The following is a 23,670-nucleotide window of genomic DNA, read 5'->3' as shown; positions in this document are numbered from 1 at the left end:
AGAGATATGTATGTTTTTGCTTTTAATCATCGTGTTGTGTAAGGTCATCGATGACCTCACACAACACGTTACCATATTGTTGCATCCACACCTACATGACACCTACCGAGTTTGGTTGCCATACAAAGTTTCCTTCGTGTAATATAAAAAAATATATATTTTGATGACGTCAGCATATTTTTTGCTTCTAGTGACGTCATCAATGACGTCACCGATCACGTGACCACGGTTTTGCACTTCCCTTGTTCATACATACATGACACCTGCCAAGTTTGGTTGTGATGCGATGTTTTTAAGGGACCGACGGACATCGCGTCACGAAACCTCGAGTCGATGGGTTACCAATATTTGTTACGTCACCGATGATTTCAATAAATTAAAAATACCATTTAATATTTCTTAAATTATTAAGCGAAAATAAACAAAAATTTGGTCGTTTGGAGCTCCGCTTTTAGGTAATGCCTAAATCTATATATTACTCGGTAAATATGTATTTTTTATTATTTAGATTTTTTATGAAGTACCCCCCCTGACTGTTTTTAGTATCTGTTTAGTATCTGAGGAATTAGTATCTTACCCTGGGCCAGGGTAAGAACTTCGCTAGAGCCGCGAAGCGGCGTCAACGGCGTCGTTGACGCCGCTTCGCGGCTCTAGCGAATTTCGGAGCCTCTGGTACCCAGGGTATTAGTATCTAGGATCACCGCGGTGTTTAAATCACACAAAAACAACACCGTTTACACTTGTAATTTTAGTTGTCTTGAGCTTCCTTTTTTACAATGAAATTATTAACTTAATTCCAAAGGCGTTTCTTCTTTAGTTAGTTTCGCCAACTTGAAAGTGTTTGGAGATATTAATTTGCTACCCTTTCCGAAAGTGCTTGCCTTGTTTGACGTAAACTTCCCGCTTGTTATCAATTGCGGTTAAGAGGGAAACCCCTTAAATGGGAGCCCGTGTGAAATTTGAAATACTTACTGGGAAAATAAACCAACACAAGGTTTAAGTGGTATGTTATTGCATCTCTGTAAAATCAGAGTGGTTTCGCTGATGTTTCGAGCATAATCAGACCTTCGTCCAAAAAATAGTGGAGTTATCATTTGGCGTGGCAAAACTTGCATATTTGTGTTGCGCTCAAACGATTGTGAGATCATCTAACGCAGACAGATGCAAACTTACAGCCGTGACTAGACACACGTGTTGTTTTTCTCGTTCAACATTGAAAGACAAATTAACAGAGTCGTTTACTTCGTTCACCAAACCTAATAAAAGATATCCCACTATAGGCTCCCCAAATTAGAAGAACAAAATGTCCACTGTGTTTTAATAGGATGACTAAATATGGCAGCCGACAGAGGCTCTTTAAAGTACCGACCGTCTCAAGGAGTAATCATATTATAATGAGTATTTGTAAAAAATGCACTCACGTATAATCTAGTCTTTATGAATAATTCTACACAGACGTAATCCGTAATAATATTGATTCTGGCAGACAGCCCTTTGGCTCATTGGAACAAAGCCATCAATACATGCTCCCCTGGATGTTGCATTATCGGGCGAACTTTAGCCCTTAGCCTGTGACGAAAGCAGATAACAGAACGTGACTTAGACTAGTGCCATAAGAGGACCTGTCGCCTTATGGATGTCATTTTAGGTAAAATTTAAACAGTGTTATTTACTTTTGGCGAAAACCATTAATGAAAAGTTAACGTTTACCGGTTGATTCAGATAGACAAGCTCAAAGTTGATCCAGCACTAATCGAGTACTGTATCTATTTTTTCGTCTTACTTTCACCCGCAGATAAAAAACGGGCCAGTCCGTTCTCGATCTTTTTGAACATGTTGTTTCTTGAAATATCATCAATCAAAAGTGTCGCTTAGTTTAATGTCAATATAAGGATTTCCTTATATCACGTGTTGGGTGCCATAAAGCTTTCGTCATCCTCAAAGAATAAGATGACTTATTACCCACTGCTTAGAGTTCGCAAGCGATAAAGATCTTGGTAGGTATATGTGCAGATAACTTTACTAATTCTTTTTAATTTTATTACCATATCAATTTAATTCTATTTCTTATTTATAATTACGTGATACTACAACTCTACTATATTAATCAATGCAAAAGGCCCAAATAATCGTGACAGTAAACCAGAAGAAGAAATATAATACACAAGAACTGATATTCGATCTGCCAAATTTTCGTCTTAAATAAGACTTCATCAGGAGCAATTTCTTAACGGAAACATTAGACATTCTATCTAGTCCTTAGGCGATTTGTCAATTATTACCCATCTATGAATAATCTATTTCGATGTTACTATTTGCGTAACATCTTTTAAGATGCGGAAGTTGTTAATTCATTAATTATGTCTCTTTCAAGGATTGCTCACATTGGCGTACAACAGAATCAGCACAACAGGAAATTCTCCTCACATGTAGGGAACAATGGAGAGGTGAAGCTAGACGTTTTGGTTACAACACATGATACCTAATGATAGGTAACTGCCTTTTCACGGAACAAAATACTCAAAGGCTAAGAACGCGGAACAAGACGTCAACAAGTAAAACAGGGGAACTTTGGCCTTTGATGAAAGGCTGATACCCTGTTCCCAGAGCCTCGAGCGTCTCTCTATTCAGCTGGCCACTAAATAGAGAGACTCACGAGGCTCTGGAACCAGGGTAAAGGCTTGAAGGCAAACGGCAGAAACTGATCAGTAGCGGCTTACGCAAAGAGAACTTTCTTTAAGAAAAAGTCTTATTCCTCTGCCTTTTGCAGGACGATGTTTCAGGCGGGTGTTATCTCAAGCAAGCTAATCTTGCGATTGTTAATCGTATTGAGCATAAGGTACTCTCTGGTTAGCGGCGCTTGTGTGGAAATGGAGGAACGCAAAGCAGGTAATGTTCTAGTTGAATCGAATGTAAAAATGGTAACTAATATTCTGTTTGTTTCATTGAGATAAAAGCTAAAGTTCTTTCTGTATCGTATAAGATTGAAACTAAAAAAAAACCCGTCTGCATCGTTAAAGTGGAAACTAAGATGTTTCTGTGTCATATGCAATGGAAACTAAAGTGTGGAGTCGTGCGCGAGGTTTCTCTTTTTCTTTCAATCTAGGAGCAAAAGAACCCATCCTAGATATCCGGGTGTTACCAGACGACAACGAGTTTGCTACAGGGGAGAATTTCACCGTCACTTGTATCGCCATGAAATCAGACAACCAGGAGGATTATGAAGACTATCTGGTGCCTTATGAAATGATATACTTTGTTAACCATACAAAGATGACGAGTTTGTGCAGCAAACCAAACGTCAAGGAGGACAGAAAAACGTGCTTTCGAGAGATGACAGGGCTAGGGGTGTCCACAACAAGGTAAGAACACAGACAGATAGACAGACAGACAGACAGATAGACGGACAGACAGAAAGACGGACAGACAAAAAGACGGACTTAAAGAAGCAAATCAAGCCGCCATTTTATGCTCGCCCCTCCCACCAAATGCCGAGTCACACAAGGTATTCATTCCCATCAGCTAATTCAATCTTGTAACCAAGATATTTTCAATCAAATATCTCGTCAATAACATATCAAACTACATTTGTAGATTGTTATTTTGAAGTATCATTGCAAAAAAAAAACAGTTGTATTTTCAATTATAAACGATAACAAAAGAGTGGTTGATCGACATTCTTTAAGGACAAAGAGACGGACAGGCAGACGGACAGACAGAAAGACACAAAAAGTCGAAGTGTATTTCCAAGGTAGAGTTTGATTGCACACATCGTTTGCTGTAGGTTTACATGCAGGACTAGCAACGACTTTGGCTGTACCAGTGGGCAGGTCTACATTAGAGTAATTGGTAAGTCGTATTTAAACGCCCTGGCGACGGTTCCTAAATGGCCAGATATAAGATTTATCTGTAGATAAATGCTTATCCAATGGATAAATCCTGAACAAATCCTATACAACAGATAACTTTTGTCCTTGGATAACTTTATCCAGCCTTTCAGGAACCGGCCCCCGGTCGTTTATCATTATATAATTTAGAGAATCATTAGAACTTAGACACTCAGTCGGGGAAGCAATCAAACTAAAACTTGTGATGTGCACAGACGCTAGCATTAGTCACAGGTAGATGTTGCCTTTGTGGGTGGCAAACTAGCGCGCGCTCTGGATTTTGCCGGCAAAATAACAAAAATGCAATTTATTCGGCGCTTACGATTCAATCATGTCAGAAAGATTTTTTTTGTTGCTCTCTGGCGGGACGGCCGTAGCTGTTTCTGTGTTATTTTGGTATGAGTTTATCACGAGTTACTGAGCAAGTCACACAGGTTATGCTGAACGATTCTTTCCTACAGATCCCTCCCCAGCCAGCCTCATAGCCACCCCACCCCTGTACCTCAACGTCACAGAAGGAGAACCAGTAAACATTACCTGTCAATCAAACGACCTACCGAGACCAACAGTCACGTGGTATAAGGACGACAAGCCAGCCAATCAAAGCGTACTTTGGTATCGAGGGTCTTCTTCATTGGTCATCTCTGCTGCGTCAATCAAGGACCAGGGAGAGTACTTCTGCACAGCGGAAAACACATATGGGCATGCGCAGTCCAACAAAACAAATCTTCAAGGTGCCAATCAGGAAGAGTGATGTGTTTGATAAACGATTGGTTTTGTTAAATTATAGTCACAAGGCTAACTTCATTAGTATGCTTTATATAAATTCATTAACAAGGCGTAGTTTCTGTTGAATAAAGGCCCAGACCAAATCCGCTCATCCGATGGCGAAATGGCAATAAAATAATAAATAATGAGTTTACGAAAGTGAACTTTGAGGCCTCATAATATGAGGCACATTTCACCAGAGAAAAGCCAGTTTGGTGATGGGGTATGAAGAGATGACAGGATTCGTGCTCTTGTTTCTCATCATCCAGGTGTTTTGTGTCAAGCGTCTTATTATTTTGCATTTGTTATCTGGGGCATTAATGCTACTGTACAGGGCTTCGTTTCTAGGACCCAATTTAACAACACCCGATTCACCGATTCTTTTAATTCCAGTTTTTGCTGAGCCAGCATTCACTGAGGAACCGCTGAGCCAAAGCGTGACACTAGGTGAGAACGTGACGCTCACGTGCACAGCACGAGGCAACCCTCCCCCTGACATAACCTGGATGCTGAACGGAACAAGGTTGGACAAGGAATCGCAGTGGATTAGAAGTATACTGATTATTACAAACGCTAGTTTGTCGGCTCATGGATGGTACAGCTGTCTTGCTCGGAGCCGCCTTGGTCAGGTGACGTCACAACCAGCATTCCTTGCGGTCAGCTTGCCAGGTATTTTCTGTTGTTATCCTGTGTTCTCTAGCATTTGAATAAAAAAAAGGGTTTTTGGTTGTTTGCATTTAAAAGCTTATTTCTTTTTCTCACCTGGTCGTGGTACAAATTCACATTCAAAACAATCTTTGGGCAGTATACATTGGCGAGTATGTTGAAATAACAAAGCAATAACTGTCGGCTTTGTTTCAGTCACCGATCCACCTTCAGCAGTCTTTAAGTCGCAAGCAGTCAGAAGGGAGTCTGGGCTTGAGACCTGGGTGATAGTTTCCAGTGTCCTCGCGGCTACCGCCTTGTGCATGATCCTAGTATTTGGACTCTATCTATGCAGAACTCGGAGAGAGCGACTATCGAGATCTTACAAAGTAAATGAAGTAAGATAATGGTTTGATCAAATGATAGATCCTTTATTGTATTTTAAAAGAATTCTGATTATAGAATCGGGAATTGCTCCCTTATTTTTCTAACTGCATTACTGCTGATGTTGGAAATTCTGAAAAATGCAATTTGATGCCACCATATTTCCGGTGATCCTAGATACTTAAATTTCTTAGATACTAAACAGATACTAATCAGAAACTAAACAGGTACTTAACAGAAACTAATAGCAAGAGGGGGGGGGGGGGGTAATAGTTGATAACAAGAAATATTCAAAATTCCCTATTTCCGAATAAAATTTAGGGTACGGCTGGAAATACGTCAACACATTTTTTACAGCGATTTTCCCGCTATTTAACGGAATTAGGCTAAATTTCTATTTCAGTCATCATCAGCGTGAAATATTCACATAGTATAAAACAACTAAGCAAAAAATCGGGGGAACGATTTGGATTCGTTCGTATAAATAGCAGCCAGGTAGGAACAAATAGCAGGTAGGTAGGAATTTTTTTTTTCTTTTTTTTTTTCGTGTTTGAACAGATCATAAACTGAAAAACTGATGCAGATCTCAAAAGAAAAAGAAATCCCCCTTTTTGTGATGATTTGATTTTATTCCGGTCTTCTTCCGGTCAATTCGAGTCAAGTTTATATTTAACTCTCCGTAATTGCTGCGATGTAGCGCAGTTGCTGTAGTTGATGTAGCTAGCGTGACTTCCAAGCGCGTGATCCAAGCATGACTTCCCCTTGGGTGGTCTTCACCGTAGACAACATTCTCGGTATAGAAACGTTTTAGAAATGTATATTATAGTTATTTCCTTGTGTATTGCATTTAAATTTGCAAGCAGCTAAACCAGAAACCGCATAAAATATTATTATCAGACATTAGTCTAGGATCCACACAAATTACAGAAGTTGCTGTAAATAATTTAAGAAACCATAATTATAATGCATTTCCATAGATCATTGCTGATTTTACTCGGTAAAATGGTATTTTTTATTATTTTAATTTTTAAAAGTACCCCCCCTGGCGTTTTTAGTATCTGATTAGTATCTGAGGGATTAGTATCAAGGATCACCGCGGTCAAAGGTTGGGGGTGAATGTTTGATAGCAGGATAGGAGAAGCAGATAGCAGAGGATTTTTGACTGTTTACTGACAGTGACAAATGCAGAGAACATCAGGAGGTCCCTAGAAATCGCTTTGAATAATTTTATGATGAATTTTGTACTTTTAGATCGAAAAGACAAATGACCCAGTTCTGAAAGTGCTGTTTTCGGCTGAAAGGGAGTTTAAATTTGAGGTAAGATATGACTTGGTATGCAAGAACGGTGAAAAAACTTGGGCTATTATTGTTCAAGTAGATTAGATGCATGCATGCAAACATGCATGTTTGACGTCATTGTGTGTTCAAATAGACTAGGGTAAACATGCATGTTTGACGTCATTGTGCGCGCTGTCTACTCAAATATTTCTGTTGTTGTATAATTATATTTTTTGTGTGCTTTTTCCTCTAATACCACACGAGCACACGAGTAGACGTTAGGGCATGTCGTGACTAAAAAGGTAACCGATGGGGCGTCACCCGTCACCTGTGGATTATTATAAGATAGACACACGCAAAAATCGATATGTCAAGTCGTGTCCTCTCAATTCCAAACTTTTAATCCATAAAACAATACGTGGATAATTTTTTCTGCTTGCATTGATCTTTGTTCGCAGGAAGCCAATAACAACAATGAAGATGATGCCACTTACATCAGGATGATGGGAATGGAGAGGGAATGGGAGATACCACGTGACCGCCTGACCTTGACCGATGAGGCTCTTGGAAGCGGGTGTTTTGGCAAAGTGGTGAAGGGCATGTACCTAAGGACCAATGGCGCGGAAATGACAGTGGCTGTCAAACAACTGAAAGGTAAAAATCAGAGTAAATTGTTGCATGTTACCGGAACTAGTAGCAATTATTGTATTATGTGATGTACCATGTGATGTACCATGTGATTTGCCTTGCGATGTACCATGTGATGTACCATGTGATGTACCATGTCATGTACCACGTGATGTACCATGTGATGTACCATGTGATGTACCATGTGATGTAACACGTGATGTACCATGTGGTGTACCATGTCATGTAACACGTAATGTACCATGTTATGAACCATGTGAAGTACCGTGTCTATTACCACGTGATGTACCATGTGATGTACCATGTCTTGCACCACGTGATGTACCATGTGGTGTACCATGTCATGTAACACGTGATGTACCATGTGGTGTACCATGTCATGTAACACGTAATGTACCATGTGATGAACCATGTGAAGTACCGTGTCTATTACCACGTGATGTACCATGTGATGTACCATGTCTTGCACCACGTGATGTACCATGTCATGTACCATGTGATGTACCATGTCATGTAACACGTGATGTACCATGTGGTGTACCATGTCATGTAACACGTAATGTACCATGTGATGAACCATGTGAAGTACCGTGTCTATTACCACGTGATGTACCATGTGATGTACCATGTCTTGCACCACGTGATGTACCATGTCATGTACCATGTGATGTACCATGTCATGTAACACGTGATGTACCATGTCATGTAACACGTGATGTACCATGTGATGTATCATGTAAAGTACCATGTCTTTTACCACGTGATGTACCATGTGATGTACCATGTGAAGTACCATGTGATTTGCCTTGTCATGTACCATGTGATGTACCATGTGATGTACCAAGTGATGTACCATGTGATGTACTACGTGATGTACCATGTGATGTACCACGTGATGTACCTTGTGATGTACCATGTGGTGTACCATGTCATGTACCACGTGATGTATCATGTGATGTATCAGGTGATGTACCATGTCTTGTACCACGTGATGTACCATGTCATGTGCCATGTGATGTACCATGTGATGTACCATGTCATTTACCACGTGATGTACCATGTCATGTACCACGTGATGTACCATGTCATGTACCATGTCATCTACCACGTGATGTACCATGTGATTTGCCAGATAACGCCCGTGAGGATGACAGACGGGACATGATGACGGAGATGGACATTCTTAAGCATGTAGGACGACACCCAAATGTAGTAAGCTTGGTGGGCGCATGCACCCTCGATGGTACGTTCACTAATATGCAAACTAATGGATAATGCTTTCCAGGGAGATTCATAAAATAGATGGTACCAACAATTTCCCATATCTCTATTCCAAAGAGGGCACTACCATATCTTTTGTTATCTTACCAACCTAAAACTTACTGATCAGTACTGTCTACATAATGTGTTTATTTCTTCCAAGGAACTTTGAAAATGTTCAATTATCTTTTTTAAATGCAGCAAAAATTTATATTACAGAATTGGAGGGCCTGTTCACATCTCCATGTCCCCTTCGTTCCTTAAGTCCTTCTTAAGTCTTTCTAAAGACTTGCTAAAATCTTTGTATTCCCTTCAATCCTAGAGCCCCTGTTTGTTGTGATCGAATTCGTCGAGGGAGGGGATCTACGGGACCTATTGCTCAAAAGTCGAATGTCTAGAAACAAATGGGCCAGCAGCAGTTATGAAAACTTGCGCTCGCGATTGAACGAAAGACAGCTGCTCTTTCTCGCGCTGGGCGTGGCCAGGGGTATGGCGCATCTAGAGGAAAAGCAGGTATATAGCACTGATAGGAAGATACACTGGTATGAGTTGAAATATGGGGAGGAGGAGAGGGTTAGGAAAGGGTGGTATGGACACATTTTGTGCGGCTCGGTCCATCATGCACTTGTTGTATGTAGATAACATGGACAATGAGAATTTACTATTGTTTTGTTTTTCTTTAGAGGGAAAAAGTAAGAGAGGTTATTGGATAATTTACCTGAGAACATAAAATAACATAAAATGGAAAGAGCAGAAACTCAAACCAGCCACAAATTAAAAAAAATATGACGGAATTCGTGTAACAAAGGGTGCACAAAACCGATATTAGTTTCTTGTGGGGCTCATGTCAAAAGCAGTGTACTTGCTTTCTCTTTTACTTGTTCCTATGAACACAATGCAAAGCCATTCATTTTCATTTACTTGTTCCTATATACAATGCTTTGCTGTCCCTTTATTAAACTTCCTATATCTAAGGCGCATAGCATTACGATATCTATTTGGTGTTGTCTGGCGCATTGCTTTATTTACGGTCTATTTGGTGTGTCTGGCGCATTGCTTCATTTACGGTCTATTTATGTTGTCTGGCGCACTGTTTCATTCACGGTCTATCTGGTGTTGTCTGGCGCATTGTTTAATTTAAGGTCTATTTGGTGTGTCTGGCGCACTGTTTCATTCACGGTCTATCTGGTGTTGTCTGGCGCACTGTTTCATTCACGGTCTATCTGGTGTTGTCTGGCGCATTGTTTCGCTTACGATCTATTTGGTGTTGTCTGGCGCATTGTTTCATTTACGGTCTATTTGGTGTGTCTGGCGCATTGTTTCATTTACGATCTATTTGGTGTTGTCTGGCGCATTGTTTCATTTACGATCTATTTGGTGTTGTCTGGCGCATTGTTTCATTCACAGTCTATTTGGTGTGTCTGGCGCATTGCTTTATTAACGGTCTATCTGGTCTTGTCTGGCGCATTGCTTCATTTACAGTCGAACTGGTGTTGTCTGGCGCATTGTTTCGCTTACGATCTATTTGGTGTTGTCTGGCGCATTGTTTCATTTACGGTCTATTTGGTGTGTCTGGCGCATTGTTTCATTTACGATCTATATGGTGTTGTCTGGCGCATTGTTTCATTTACGATCTATTTGGTGTTGTCTGGCGCATTGTTTCATTCACAGTCTATTTGGTGTGTCTGGCGCATTGCTTTATTCACGGTCTATCTGGTCTTGTCTGGCGCATTGCTTCATTTACAGTCAAACTGGTGTTGTTTGGCGCATTGTTTCATTACGGTCTATTTGGAGTGTCTGGCGCATTGCTTCATTTACGGTCTATTTGGTGTGTCTGGCGCATTGCTTTATTTACGGTCTATTTGGTGTTGTCGGGCGCATTGCTTCATTCACGGTCTATCTATTGCGTGTGTCTGGCGCATTGCTTCATTCACGGTCTATCTATTGCGTGTGTCTGGCGCATTGCTTCATTCACGGTCTATTTGTTGTGTCTGGCGCATTGCTTCATTCACGGTCTATCTATTGCGTGTGTCTGGCGCATTGCTTCATTCACGGTCTATCTATTGCGTGTGTCTGGCGCATTGCTTCATTCACGGTCTATCTATTGCGTGTGTCTGGCGCATTGCTTCATTCACGGTCTATCTATTGCGTGTGTCTGGCGCATTGCTTCATTCACGGTCTATCTATTGCGTGTGTCTGGCGCATTGCTTCATTCACGGTCTATTTGGTGTGTCTGGCGCATTGCTTCATTCACGGTCTATCTATTGCGTGTGTCTGGCGCATTGCTTCATTCACGGTCTATCTATTGCGTGTGTCTGGCGCATTGCTTCATTCACGGTCTATCTATTGCGTGTGTCTGGCGCATTGCTTCATTCACGGTCTATTTGGTGTGTCTGGCGCATTGCTTCATTCACGGTCTATCTATTGCGTGTGTCTGGCGCATTGCTTCATTCACGGTCTATTTGGTGTGTCTGGCGCATTGCTTCATTCACGGTCTATCTATTGCGTGTGTCTGGCGCATTGCTTCATTCACGGTCTATCTATTGCGTGTGTCTGGCGCATTGCTTCATTCACGGTCTATTTGGTGTGTCTGGCGCATTGCTTCATTCACGGTCTATCTATTGCGTGTGTCTGGCGCATTGCTTCATTCACGGTCTATCTATTTGGTGTGTCTGGCGCATTGCTTCATTCACGGTCTATCTATTGCGTGTGTCTGGCGCATTGCTTCATTCACGGTCTATCTATTGCGTGTGTCTGGCGCATTGCTTCCTTCACGGTCTATTTGGTGTTGTCGGGCGCATTGCTTCATTCACGGTCTATCTATTGCGTGTGTCTGGCGCATTGCTTCATTCACGGTCTATTTGGTGTGTCTGGCGCATTGCTTCATTCACGGTCTATTTGGTGTGTCTGGCAGTGTATCCACCGGGACTTGGCCGCACGTAACGTCCTTGTGGGTTTGGGCCTGGTGGCTAAGGTAGCAGATTTCGGACTCGCCCGTCATGTGACAACAGACGGATTGTATATCGTGTCAGCGGTGAGTCTCTGTAAATTTCCTTTTATTGATATATTCATGGATTCCGCCAGGGAAAATATCGTGCGAGAGTAATGAACTAAGATTAACTATCCTAAGATGATGACCACAATCCTTATATGGGGGTCACGATCCTTACATTGGGGTAACTATCCTTATATGGGGGCCACGACCCCTATATGGGGATCACAATCCTTATATAGGGGCCACGATCCTTATTTTGGGGTCACTTAGATGAGAGCCACGATCCTTATATGGGGGTCATGATCCTTATATGGGGGTCACTTAGATGTGGGTCACGATTCTTATAAGGAGGCCACAATCCCTATAAGGGGCCACGATCATTATATGGGGGTCATTTACAAATTGTTACGATCCTTCAAGCTGGGTCCCAACTCTCCTCTTAGAATGGCGGGGGAGCTGTGGCCCAGTGGAAATCCAAGGCGTAGCCCCTCTATTGACACAGTTGTGAAATTGTTCCTCAGCAAACTAAACTCCCCTGGAAGTGGATGGCCCCTGAGTCTTTACGTGGACTCTACACAACCAAGAGCGACGTGTAAGCAGCGACTTTAAGTGAGACTACCTAAGCTGACCTAGAACATAGTGAGAAGAAGAAATCTTGTTTTTGATTTGCAGGTGGTCGTTCGGTGTTGTTCTCTGGGAAATTGCAACTCTTGGTAAGAAAAGAGTAACAAGCTTAACTTCTAATACTATACATTTATTTTGGAACAGAGGCTTTGCCAAGATGCAAACACTTTCAATTTTATTTCATTGAAACTTAAAGCATGCGACAAGACTAGAAAGTGGCCGTGCGCGAAATGTATGTTCGCAAACGAAAGTGAATGGAAATAACAACAGGGAAAGAGGACAGAGACAACAGTGAAGAAATGAAAATTTTTCTAGCGTTGCGTATCCCTTTTGAGTGGAACATCACACACAGAGACCGTCATAGCACCAAAAGACGAGCTATTTCAAAACACGACAACGACATAACACAGTCCATAAATGTCATGAGTACTTCTCATTGGTACTGTTACATTGATTGTGAGATCGGCTTTTATGTAGCAGGACACACCGTCTTTTCCACAGGTGAGACTCCGTACCCAAATGAAGTGTCGATTATGAAGTTACTCCAGCATTTAATCGATGGACATAGGATGTCAAAACCGCCGTACTGTGACGAGGAAATGTAAGGCACTTGTATTTTCTAAGGTTTATTATGTAAATGATGAATAAAAGATAATTGATTCAAGCACTAAAGACAAATGCACAGACAAATTATTGTTTAACTTATCCCTATAAATGTCTAAACTATTGATCTAACACAAAAATTACTTTAAAAAAAACACTAGACAGAAGTAGCTTTCTAGCTTAGCTAGTGACACGTTATCATTACTAAAACGTGGGGTTGAAGATTTGTGTTGAACGGCTCCCTAAAAAGTACTATGCAGTTTCGCTCGCTGATGGTTTTCTAGCATTGGGCCACTGGGCCAAAATAAACTATTCAGTTTTGCTTGATAGAGTTTTGAAGTACACATTTCCCCTTCCCCCACAAAAAAAGGATTACTAGATAAACAGTACATCGATTCAAAAGTGATGCAAATAGCAAAAGCTCCAAATACGGCTTAAATGGAAAGTGTTAGTACGGTGTGTTACACGGTGTCTTGGGGGACCCTAGTTTCTTGTAGTGTCTAAGGCTCGTTTGGTTTATATGCAGATATAAACTGATGCTTGAGTGTTGGCAACTAGATCCCGCGGCTAGGCCATCGTTCAAGGAGATTGAGCGCACTCTGAAAAAGCTTCTCGAAGAAGCACATGTGAGTCTTTGCACTATCATTGCTTATTCTTAAGATAGACTAAGGTTCGTAAGACTAAGCTCTGTCAAGCGCGTATCCGGGGTTTGTTGGGAAGAGTGCGCAGACAAAGATATAATATGGAAAGCTGTGGCCAATCTTTTGTATTAGATAGTACTGCCTGTTAGAGGGCGAAGAAAGGTTCATGCGTCCCCTGGCTGACACTGGCTAAGGGTGGACGTATATAAGCTCAATACACCGTAAATGCTTGATTAGCGCTTATTTAATTTCTTGGGTGGCAAAGGGGCGAAGGGAGAGAGGTCCGCGGTGCGCTTATTTCAAAATTCAGACATCAACTATTCGACTATGTATAAATGCATTTTCTTGTCTTTATTCCATTATCATAAAATGTAATTCAAAATAAATCATCTGTCAGTAATAAATGATACATGGTCAGCTCGCAAAAATAGTCCAGTACGTGTCATTGTTCAAAAAAAAAAAAAAAAAAACACAAAAAACAATTATAACAAAAAGCCTTGTGTTCGCTCATCTTTTTTTTTGGGGGGGGGGGGAGTAGGGGGGGTAGGACGCTTATTGGAAGGGGCGCTTATTTAATATTTCACGCACCTTGAAAGCTTGGCGTTAAAATGAGCATTTACTAAAAGCACAATCTTTTTTTTTTCTTGTCTCATCAAACAAAATATGCGGAAAAGTTTTAAATGTGTAAGAATATATTGTTTGTTTACAATACATCCCATGTCTCACTAATTATTGTCGTTTGTCATTTTTAGAGGACGTACGTAAACGTATCGCCAGTTGAAGATGAGATTGCAGTGTAGTGCTTCGCCCCGACGATACTGCGAATAGATATCGATTGAAAAAACGAATGAACCGTTTTACATGGCATGCAATATTGCAGAGGGGAGGGGGTGGGGCAAACTTACTAGGACAAGCATGATACATCAGTAAATATGACATCGTTCCGTTTTTTAGTTGATAAATGATATAATCTTCATATTTATCCAAAATCTGTAAGAAAAGGTTTTTTAGATTCCGTTGGGTATGATCTGATATGGACAAATATAATTAACCCATGGTCCACCAGTCCAAGGTAGCGCTATTCTACGATAATATATCACTTTATAAGTGAACTTTTCTGTGTTTTTGTTGGTCTGAATACTATGGAATAAAGTCTGACATGTAATAAAGTTAAGGGGGGGTCTAAGGGGGGGGGGGGGTGAATAGGGGTATGTAAATCCGCCGATCCGCAACATTTTCGGGGCAAATCCGTGGATCTGCAGATATTTTTAGATCCGCATGGTTTGACAGATGAACAATAGCATCTTTTAAAATCCCAAATTCGACCGTTAAATCAGTCAAAATCCGAATTCCGTGCCCAAATTGTCAACAGATCCGTGATCCGCCGTATTTCAAAAATCCGCCAATCCGCTGAAATAATCATCAAAATCCTTAATCCGTGAGCATTTCGGGGCTGAATCCGCATATCCGCGAACCTATTCACCCCCCCTCTAACGCGGGGGACTCTCACATCGCAGAATGCTTGTGAACTCCTTTCGAAAAGACGGGTTCAGAATCCCGTAGATTATCGGATTTATTGCACTCGAAGTGTAAGCGAGGTATGTATACGTTAGATATACCCTTCGATTAAGCCAATCAGAGGCCAGAACGTCCACAATGTCAATCACAAAACACGGAACCCAACACAGGAAAAACCCGAGCACTGTACCGAACAGCGTACGAGTAATGATGATTTCCGCTTGACTCAGCCCTTGTGGAATCGATCCCAATTCGTTAGCAGTCGATAGCCGCTCGGGAGACCCGCTACACCCGTTGACTGCTATTCGGTTCCTGATGATGTTCTCGCGCTGAAGGTAGCGTTGCCGTTTGTTGTGACTTCGGATCTTACGGAAGACCTGCGTGTAACAACCAGTGATGACCATAGCGGGAAGGACGACGAACAATAGGCTGGAAATGATGGTGTAGATCTGGCTCGCGAAGAACGAGTAATGAAGACGTACACAGATCACTTTGCCGGGGTGGAAGATGAATGATTGGGATGCCTGTGGGTAGAGCGCAAACCCAAGGGCAAGACCTGAAAAAATGCAGGACCCGAGAACCATACATAGTGTTTTACGATGGGTGAATACTTTACGACACTGAGAGGGGCGCATCACTTTGAAATAGCGATTCAACGCAGTCAAAGCCATGATCTGTAGCGACACAAACGCTAGGAAGTGAACACTGAATCCCTGCAAGATACAAAGAGTCTCGCCGTGGAGCCAGTCCCCTTTGGCGAGAACGCTAGCGCTCAGAGGCATAGGAAATACCGCCATAGCGATATCAGCCAAGCTTAGAGTCACTATAAACGTATTTGTGACTGTACGCAGGTATCTGTTTCGTGTAAAAGCAACCACGACCATCAAGTTCCCAAGGATTGCAAGTGTATCGATAAACACCACGATCGATGACTCGATAACAAGCTCGGCGTTGGTGCGTAAAGGCAGGTTATTCTTTGGCGTGACCACTGCGCTGTCATTCATGATGCAATAGTTACTGCTGAATGGGTTCTGGCCGGGTCTTGAATGAAGTTTTGCACAGTTCCCTATCACGCCTCGACTCTCTCGGTAGTTCTTTCTATGACCCTCTCTTACGAAGACTGAACAGACACTCCCTTCACCAAGCCATCACAAGTTCTTTGATAACCTAGTGCTTTCTTTTTAGTCGCCAGGAAATGAATAACTTGTGATCAATATAGACGCCCGCTTGTTTCTAATGGCCTTGTTTTGGTTTTATTTCCCCAAGAAGTGCTGTATTCAAACGCCTTCCTTTCCACACCTGCTTGTCCTTTTCTGAAAAGAGAGAAATAACACTATAGATAAATGCCTGTTTTTCACAATTTATTCCCTAAAAGTTAATTGCCTTCTCAAAGTACCTGTAAGAAGCCAAGTTAATGAACTATGGATTTAACAAGAACAACGAAATGTTCAACTTAATTAAGCTTTTCATCAAAACATGATAAATATTGAACAACTGAACAAATAATTACTTTTCTAAGAATACAAAGTTTAATATCCTAATGGAAAGGGTTGTGTTTCAGTATCATAAATGCGAAAAACATTGTCTTATTTTATATTAGTTTCCGGTGAATGCTAGTATATAACTAAATTGATGTGGTATCATTGGATCCGTCTAGCACAAACGTAAACGTTAAACTTAACGCACATTCAGATTAACTTAGAACATTAAGATACACATGGAATTGACACGCTTGCTGGTAGAAACCGTTTTGGACGTTTTGCGATTTCTCTCTTTTTAATAATCGGGTTTTGTGATGACGTCCAAGTTGACAAGACATCTCTAGACACATTTTTTTAGACTTTAACTGTTGAAACAGCTTGTCTCAAAGAAACGGAATATCGGATGCTGCGTTTGCTCAGTCGTTGAAATAAATAATGAGAATAGAATATAAAACGAGGGGCCTTGGCAGACTCAAAATTTATTTATATAAGGACATGATTGGTAGCTGAACAATATGGAAATAGATATACAATAGTAGGAAACATTGTGAACTGAAAAAAATGTGACCCCCCTTTAATGACAGCCCCCCTAAATCCGCGCCAAAAAAAAACGAAGCCCCCCCCCCTACATATTTGCCGCCCTCCCTGTAATTAATGACCGCTCTTTAGTCCGATGCGAATCAAATTGTGTTCATTTATAAAAGTCTAAAGTAATATATTGTTATCTATCACTACCCACGAAAAAAAACACTTTTAGAAAGAAATGTGTGGGCAGCGATGTGTATGAGCAGCTTCATGCATTTTTAATCCAATCGTCTCCTCACGTTCGGCGGGAAGGAATTATTGCATGTCCTTGGCCTAGGCCCTGAGCCCCTGAGCACTGGCCAGCGTCGGTCGTCTTTGTAACAGCACCTCTGTTTCGCTCTCTTATCTCTATGTTTGCTATCCACTGATAAGTCTGCACAGGCCGCCTTTGCGTTGAGAATGAGCCGTCCCTTGCAGTTGGCAAGATATGTAGTCATTTGCTTTTTGCCTTGGGGCCAAGACAGTTTGGTACTACACACTTTTTTTGTTTCGTCTTTCTTCCGACATAGCTTGCGCAGGTGTCTTTTGATTACAGTAATCGCCCTGTAATAGCACTCAAAATCTTGCTTCTTAAGCTAATGCAAGCCATAAATAATAGTCTAGGAGTTATCCCCAAGTAACTGCTATACCATTATGTCCCCAAGTACTTATATGATAAGGATGCAGTCCTAGTCTTGAAAATATATCTATATCTATATAGACCTATAGAACTTATAAATATGTGTGAATCAGTAAAAAAATACAAACAAAATACACAAAAAAGGCAGAGATTCATCATATATTCTGGATATAAAACAATACTCCCCGTTTAGCTTAGTCTAAATAAACAACTAAATGTAGGCAAGAAGTTATTAGACCCGGAGCGCTTTCCAAGCATGATAAACAATTAGAGGAAATAATTAAAAAAAAGACCCTGGAATTCAACTGTAATGTCATTTACTTTATTTTATTTTAAAATTTGGCAAGGTTTTTTTTTTCATAAAGATCACATATTGTCGGTTCCACAAGCTCAGTCTTTGCACAATTATTTTGACGTTTGAGCATCAATATCGCTGGAGCGATTAAAACCTTCTCGAAAACTACCGCCCTCGCTTTCCATTCATCTCATATTATATTCCATGCTACACATTTTCAACATTCGCTAAAAATTTCCCTACTGAGTTTCTCGGAAACTCAAGAAGCTATTTTTGTCTTCTGTTTCACTCACGAAAGAAAACTTTCTTTACTGCTTTGTTTTATTGTTATTATTTATTTTATACATATATAACCCCCAATATATAACCATTATGGCTAGTGCGTATTCATGTAAACGGAAACTATCCGTTTTTTAAACAAGACTTTCCTTTTTTGACGCCCACTGACCAAAATAGTTATCAAATAAATTTTTTAATCTGCGGTTTGAGATGTCTTTCCGTTCAAATGTTTAGGTCCGGTGCTTAATTCGAGATTATGTAAAAGGGTCCTTTGCACTAGTTCTGATCTTTCTCCAGGTCTTTTTAATATAAATTCCTGTGTAAAATATTATACTTTTTTACGGGTATTACGAGGGTAGATGTGCCGATGCTAGCCGACCCTCCTTTGACCACAAGACACATGGAAATATTAGCAGCTTTTTTAGCAATATCTTGAAACACAGTGTACCAACAGAACAATAAAGCAATCTCTCGTGTTGAGGAAATGCTGGCGCTTTACATTATTTACTCTGATCAGCAAGATGCATTTGTGCGAAGAAGAAATAAATTAGACAATCAATCTTTATTTTATCTTTTGAAAGGACTACACTTTTTAATGAAACGACAAGACACTCTAATGGATCTTAATTGCTCGTTGGGCTTTTGAGTACTAGCAAGGTATCACTCTTCCACGCTTTGCTTATTGGTTAAAAGCGTCAGGATTTTGAAAACAAATAGTCTGCATGATCTAGTTTTCTTTATAACAGACGGAAATTAAAGAACACCCACTGATATGTGATTACGTTCTTTCCCCTACCATTTTTAAATTGTAAAAGTATTCGCTTCCTTTTGAACACATTTTAATGAGTTGAGCCCGCTTGATCACTCGCTCAATCGATCACTTTTTAGTGACGACCACTTTTTAGTGACGATCACTTTTTAGTGACGACCACTTTTTAGTGACGACCACTTTTTAGTGACTCTATTTCGATCGGTCACTATTTAAAGTGACGATATCAGATACAGACTTTTCTTACAAAAATATTATCTCCAATCCTTCTAGCATCGCTAATTAAGCACGGGCGTTTCTGCTGTATGCCTTTAAAGTACTTCCCCTGATAAACATCAATTTGATATTTGGTTTGTAAATGATGTAACCTAAGAAACAGCATTCCTTTTTAAATGGCACTTTTTATTAATCTCATAATCCAGTAGCGAGCAAAGGCGAATTGTTTCCCCCCTACTAAGCCAGCAAAGTACGCCTTATGCAAGTACTCTCCGTCGGCAACTATCCTACTCGCTGAGCCACAATTCGTCTTAACACATTAGAAATGCACTAGAAAAGCTAGAATTGCGGTTAACCAAGTAATTTTACTGCTTTTATTGCTAAAGTAGTTTTGAAAGACATAACTACCAAAGAAATTTTAACCACTCGCGCCTTAGAGATCAATAGCACTATTAATTAAGGTTGATTTAATGAACACAATTTGATTCTTTTAAAACGCATCAGACTAACAAAGCAAAAATTTACTGCTATCTGACAGTCTGAAAATGTTTTTAGGTTCTTAGAATTTGCGAAATCAGCCTTTTTTTTAAAAAAAATCTTATAATAAATAAAAGAGAGTTAATCACTTGTCTAGAGCTATAAAATGCCTTTCCTTTAAAATGATGAGAAAATCCAGGATTTTGTGATCGAACTGATAGGTAATGTCAATGTGCTTATCGCTTGTCTGTATAAGATAGCAGCGAATAATAATGACCGAATTTAAAATTTACTATGAGGTATGTTTCCTTTGTCCATAAATTGACTTTGTTTTTGCAACCGTAGTTTTAATTACCAGAAGGATGGGTATCAAAAGGATACAAGAAAAGTAATTAAGAAGATATATGTATATTTAGAATCACAAAGGTTTTTTCGATATGTACGCTGCAGGGCTTAAATAATATTTCTAGGATTTTCGAAACATCCCTTATGTTTTATTTCACAATGCGCGTAACGAGAAGGTGGATACATGATTAATAAAGGGGAACAGAAGAAACAAACGAAATTTGTTATGAGTATGTTTCCAATACCCCTTGCACCACTAGAATTTAAAAAAAAATCCAACGCCTTTCTGCTTTGCGAACTAATTCGAATCCAATATCGCATTCTCCAAAATAAACATATAGGCTTTTTATGCCGCACGCCTTTTTTACAATCTCTAATGATATGTTATACTTTACTATTATCAATACTCATTTCCCGTTAATACTCACAGTCAATGGCAGTGGCCACTTTCTCCAGGTTTCGATTTGAATGTCTCGGCTTTAGTACGTGGATAAGGTGCTCTCACGGCCAATTCTCGTCGGAACACTTCAATCGATTTTGATTCACTTTGCCCTTAATCACGCAATCTCTCCGCAGCTTCGCTTCCGACTAAGAATCCACCAATACAAGACATCTCCTATTGGTTTAATAATAAAGCCTCTCTCTCTCGTCAAAAGCTTGTCTGGTTTAGTGATCTTATGTGTAAAGTGGATGGTTTGAGCTGGTTTTGGCCTTGACTACCCTAGTTTCGCACTGTCTTGTACTTTGGCGCTAGGTGTTCGCGAGGAGTCTCTATCCCCCTAACTGACAAAGTAGAAATGACATGTAATTCAAATAACCTTAGGATGATATGATATCAACAAAGTCACAAAATAGCCTTGAGGAAATGCGATGTCCTTAATATAGTTAATAGTAATGACTAAACATCAGAAATGGTTTGCTCGTTAGCACTGCCGTAAAATACTCATAATGTTCGACAATTGATGGCTAAATGACGATGAACACGATAAGACGGCGAGGATAAATGAAGGCGCAGTTTTTTTATTGTATACTAGACCATTCTACCAATATGTGACATATATTTTACAAGCTTGCGTTAACAGTTTGCATTTGCTTGTTTTAAAAACAATATCGTCGTTATATTAACATATTTATTGTTGCTTGTATTTTCTTTTCACTGGGGCCATATGTTATAAGCCCTCTTTTACCTAACACCCCTTTCTTATTCGCATCCCACTGATTTTATAGATCTGACCTGATACCCAATACTACTCACACTACGACTACTGATTGTTACGAAATTCTCAAAGCGGGCACATCCCCTTTAAACAGGGGGCCGGGTAAAGAGAGACAACTTCTAAAGCGGCAGATACAGTGGGATTAGTAAGCGCCGTATTATCATATCCCTGTGGCATCGAACAACAGAATGAGCTGCGAGATTCCCAGTAGTGTCATCTCAAGGCAGAGCTCATTCATTCCCTCAGAACACGTGACCACAAGAGCAGTAGGGAAATGAATCACACTAAAAATACACAGGGTTCCCAGGGTTGAAGAGAACTTCGGAGAGATTGACCGCGACTCGAACCAGATAACGAAGTGATCGCGACAAACAAACCAAAAACCAGGAAAACCTACCGCAGTGACTACAACTACTAGCCGAGACGAAAACCGCGAACATTGGCCTGTACTGGACGCAATGACTGCGAAATAAGCCGCAATAGCTGTCCACTAGCCGCACGATACCCCAGGGCGCGAGCCACGAAGTTGTGCGTCTTAAGCGATCAGGACAGAAAGGAAATGATGCATGCTTTTTAAAGAATAAACGCTATGTAGATCAATGCCATTGTTTGACGTAAGTCGGTATCGCAGTGAGACTAATAACCTCATTTGACGCCCATGAAAATAAGCTCTTGTCAGCGGATATAATCTCAATCGTTACGAACCCAACCAACTCTTACGGGAAGCGCTAAGGTCTGCCATTGACCGCAGTAGCGGATCTACGTGGGGAGGGGGGCAGAGTTGAACCATTGGCCATCAGCCGAATGAAATGTCTTATAAATAATGCGAGAAGCGCCAGTCTCCTCACAGATTTAAGTTAAAAACAAGTCCCAAGGGGAGGGGCATTAAAAACTGAACGATGTTTTCTAAAATCAGCAAAACCCAAAATCATCATAAACATAAAATAAGATACAATGTACGATACAATGAAGCTTTTATAGTTATCAAGTGAGTCAAGGGGAAGGGGTTAATAGGATTTTTAAATCGGTGGATTTAGGCATATTACAGATTTTGACAAAAAAATGTCGCAAATTAGACTACGGATTACTAGTCCTGGCATCGCTGGGTTTAGCTAGCAAATTTTCGTGAACCTTGTAAAAGAAATTGAATCCTGACAACTCGAGCCCTTGATAAATCGGACCTTTGATAACTCAAAAATAGATGGTAAAAGGAGAAATATATAACGAAACTATGTAATTAAAACGCATATTCGATGAAAAAAAAAAAAAAAAAGAAAAATTGACTGCGTTCCGCCTAAGGTTATTGACAGCAGTTAATCCATACAGCATCGCATTTTTTGTCTTGCATCATCATTTGAATCATGTCTTGTACTATGTCACTATGTTATTGCAGTAGGTATAGTGCTATTTGCTTTTGTTACCGAGGATAAAGAATTTTCTGTCTTCTACCTAAGCTTCAAAAGCTCATGATATCTTGATAAACATCACAATTATTTCCATTATATTTTAATTGCCTTTTCTGCTTTAATCATTTAATAGCTTTCCGAGCTTAAATTGTGAGTTTTTTTACCGTCAAAGTTGACCATACTGATTTAAGAAGAGATTTGAGAATGAAAAAAAATCATTTATTTGTAAAAACAAGAATCCTTTCATTTAAGTTTCTTATAAATCATCGCTAGAATATCGGCTTTCTCTACTTAATTTTTAGATCTTTTTCACATAATCTTTCACTCACCTCAAATATATCCGTACCCTTTCTGAAGCAGAGAGCTGTGGCTCTCAGCTCGTTTGTAGAAAGACTTGCAAATGTGCTCATGGCGCGCGGTATTTCACTAGTAAATTATGATAATTAGGAATCTTTAATATAATTTCAGTTTCCATGTTTACAGGGAGTTGCGAACATCAAATTAGGACACTTTCCTAAAACCGGAGTAAACATTTGTATTTGCGGTCACGAGAAGCAATAAAACCATTGTCAAGGCTGTGTCAACAATAAGAATTGAAGAATGTCCAAGTAAGATTTATTTTCTGTTGTTGAAAGCTAGCATAGCTCAAATTTCATACAAAAATCGATAATTCTGAATCGCAAACACTGTTTCTTTATTTCATTACCCGGTACGTATAGGCGCAAAGCGA

The 23,670-nt window shown here is 40.2% G+C and overlaps 2 protein-coding genes across 9 annotated transcripts; one reads left to right on the top strand and one right to left on the bottom strand.

Moving 5' to 3' along the window:
• The first annotated feature begins 1,519 nt into the window (after positions 1-1,519).
• Positions 1,520-14,845, top strand: LOC5521369 (fibroblast growth factor receptor). Of its 7 annotated transcripts, none has more exons than XM_048729263.1 (18): positions 1,520-1,997; positions 2,375-2,486; positions 2,768-2,889; positions 3,107-3,362; positions 3,785-3,849; positions 4,349-4,621; positions 5,049-5,324; positions 5,517-5,698; positions 6,936-7,001; positions 7,421-7,616; positions 8,743-8,853; positions 9,193-9,383; positions 11,785-11,904; positions 12,387-12,457; positions 12,538-12,578; positions 12,991-13,090; positions 13,619-13,718; positions 14,486-14,845. In XM_048729263.1, the coding sequence occupies exons 2-18, from the start codon at positions 2,476-2,478 to the stop codon at positions 14,531-14,533; spliced, it is 2,229 nt and encodes a 742-aa protein (XP_048585220.1). In that variant the 5' UTR covers positions 1,520-1,997; positions 2,375-2,475; the 3' UTR covers positions 14,534-14,845. The 7 variants fall into 7 exon arrangements, with proteins under 7 accessions (XP_048585220.1, XP_032222660.2, XP_032222659.2 ...); XM_032366768.2 differs by having other exon boundaries at positions 1,523-1,997; positions 2,375-2,492; positions 2,771-2,889; positions 5,517-5,689; XM_032366767.2 differs by having other exon boundaries at positions 1,524-1,997; positions 2,375-2,447; positions 2,771-2,889.
• Positions 14,070-23,357, bottom strand: LOC5521375 (beta-2 adrenergic receptor). 2 transcript variants are annotated; one of them, XM_032366819.2, is made up of 2 exons: positions 23,270-23,357; positions 14,070-16,564 (listed from the first exon to the last, which is right to left on the bottom strand). In XM_032366819.2, the coding sequence occupies exon 2, from the start codon at positions 16,253-16,255 to the stop codon at positions 15,224-15,226; it is 1,032 nt and encodes a 343-aa protein (XP_032222710.2). In that variant the 5' UTR covers positions 16,256-16,564; positions 23,270-23,357; the 3' UTR covers positions 14,070-15,223. The 2 variants fall into 2 exon arrangements, with proteins under 2 accessions (XP_032222710.2, XP_001641181.2); XM_001641131.3 differs by lacking the exon at positions 23,270-23,357 and adding an exon at positions 20,746-21,187.
• Between the last annotated feature and the right edge of the window lie 313 nt (positions 23,358-23,670).

Source organism: Nematostella vectensis, chromosome 6, assembly GCF_932526225.1.
Source record: "Nematostella vectensis chromosome 6, jaNemVect1.1, whole genome shotgun sequence".
Taxonomy (NCBI): domain Eukaryota; kingdom Metazoa; phylum Cnidaria; class Anthozoa; order Actiniaria; family Edwardsiidae; genus Nematostella; species Nematostella vectensis.
The sequence above is the reverse complement of the archived record's forward strand: the minus strand, read 5'-3'. Positions and strand labels throughout refer to the sequence as shown.

Bases quoted from the DNA above. Each gene is read 5' to 3' on its own strand.
- LOC5521369 (XM_032366765.2), top strand. The intron at 4,622-5,048 runs GTGCCAATCAGG...TTTTAATTCCAG, and splicing joins CAACAAAACAAATCTTCAAG to TTTTTGCTGAGCCAGCATTC. The intron at 5,699-6,935 runs GTAAGATAATGG...TTGTACTTTTAG, and splicing joins GATCTTACAAAGTAAATGAA to ATCGAAAAGACAAATGACCC.
- LOC5521375 (XM_032366819.2), bottom strand. From the start codon at position 16,255: ATGAATGACAGCGCAGTGGTCACGCCAAAGAATAACCTGCCTTTACGC.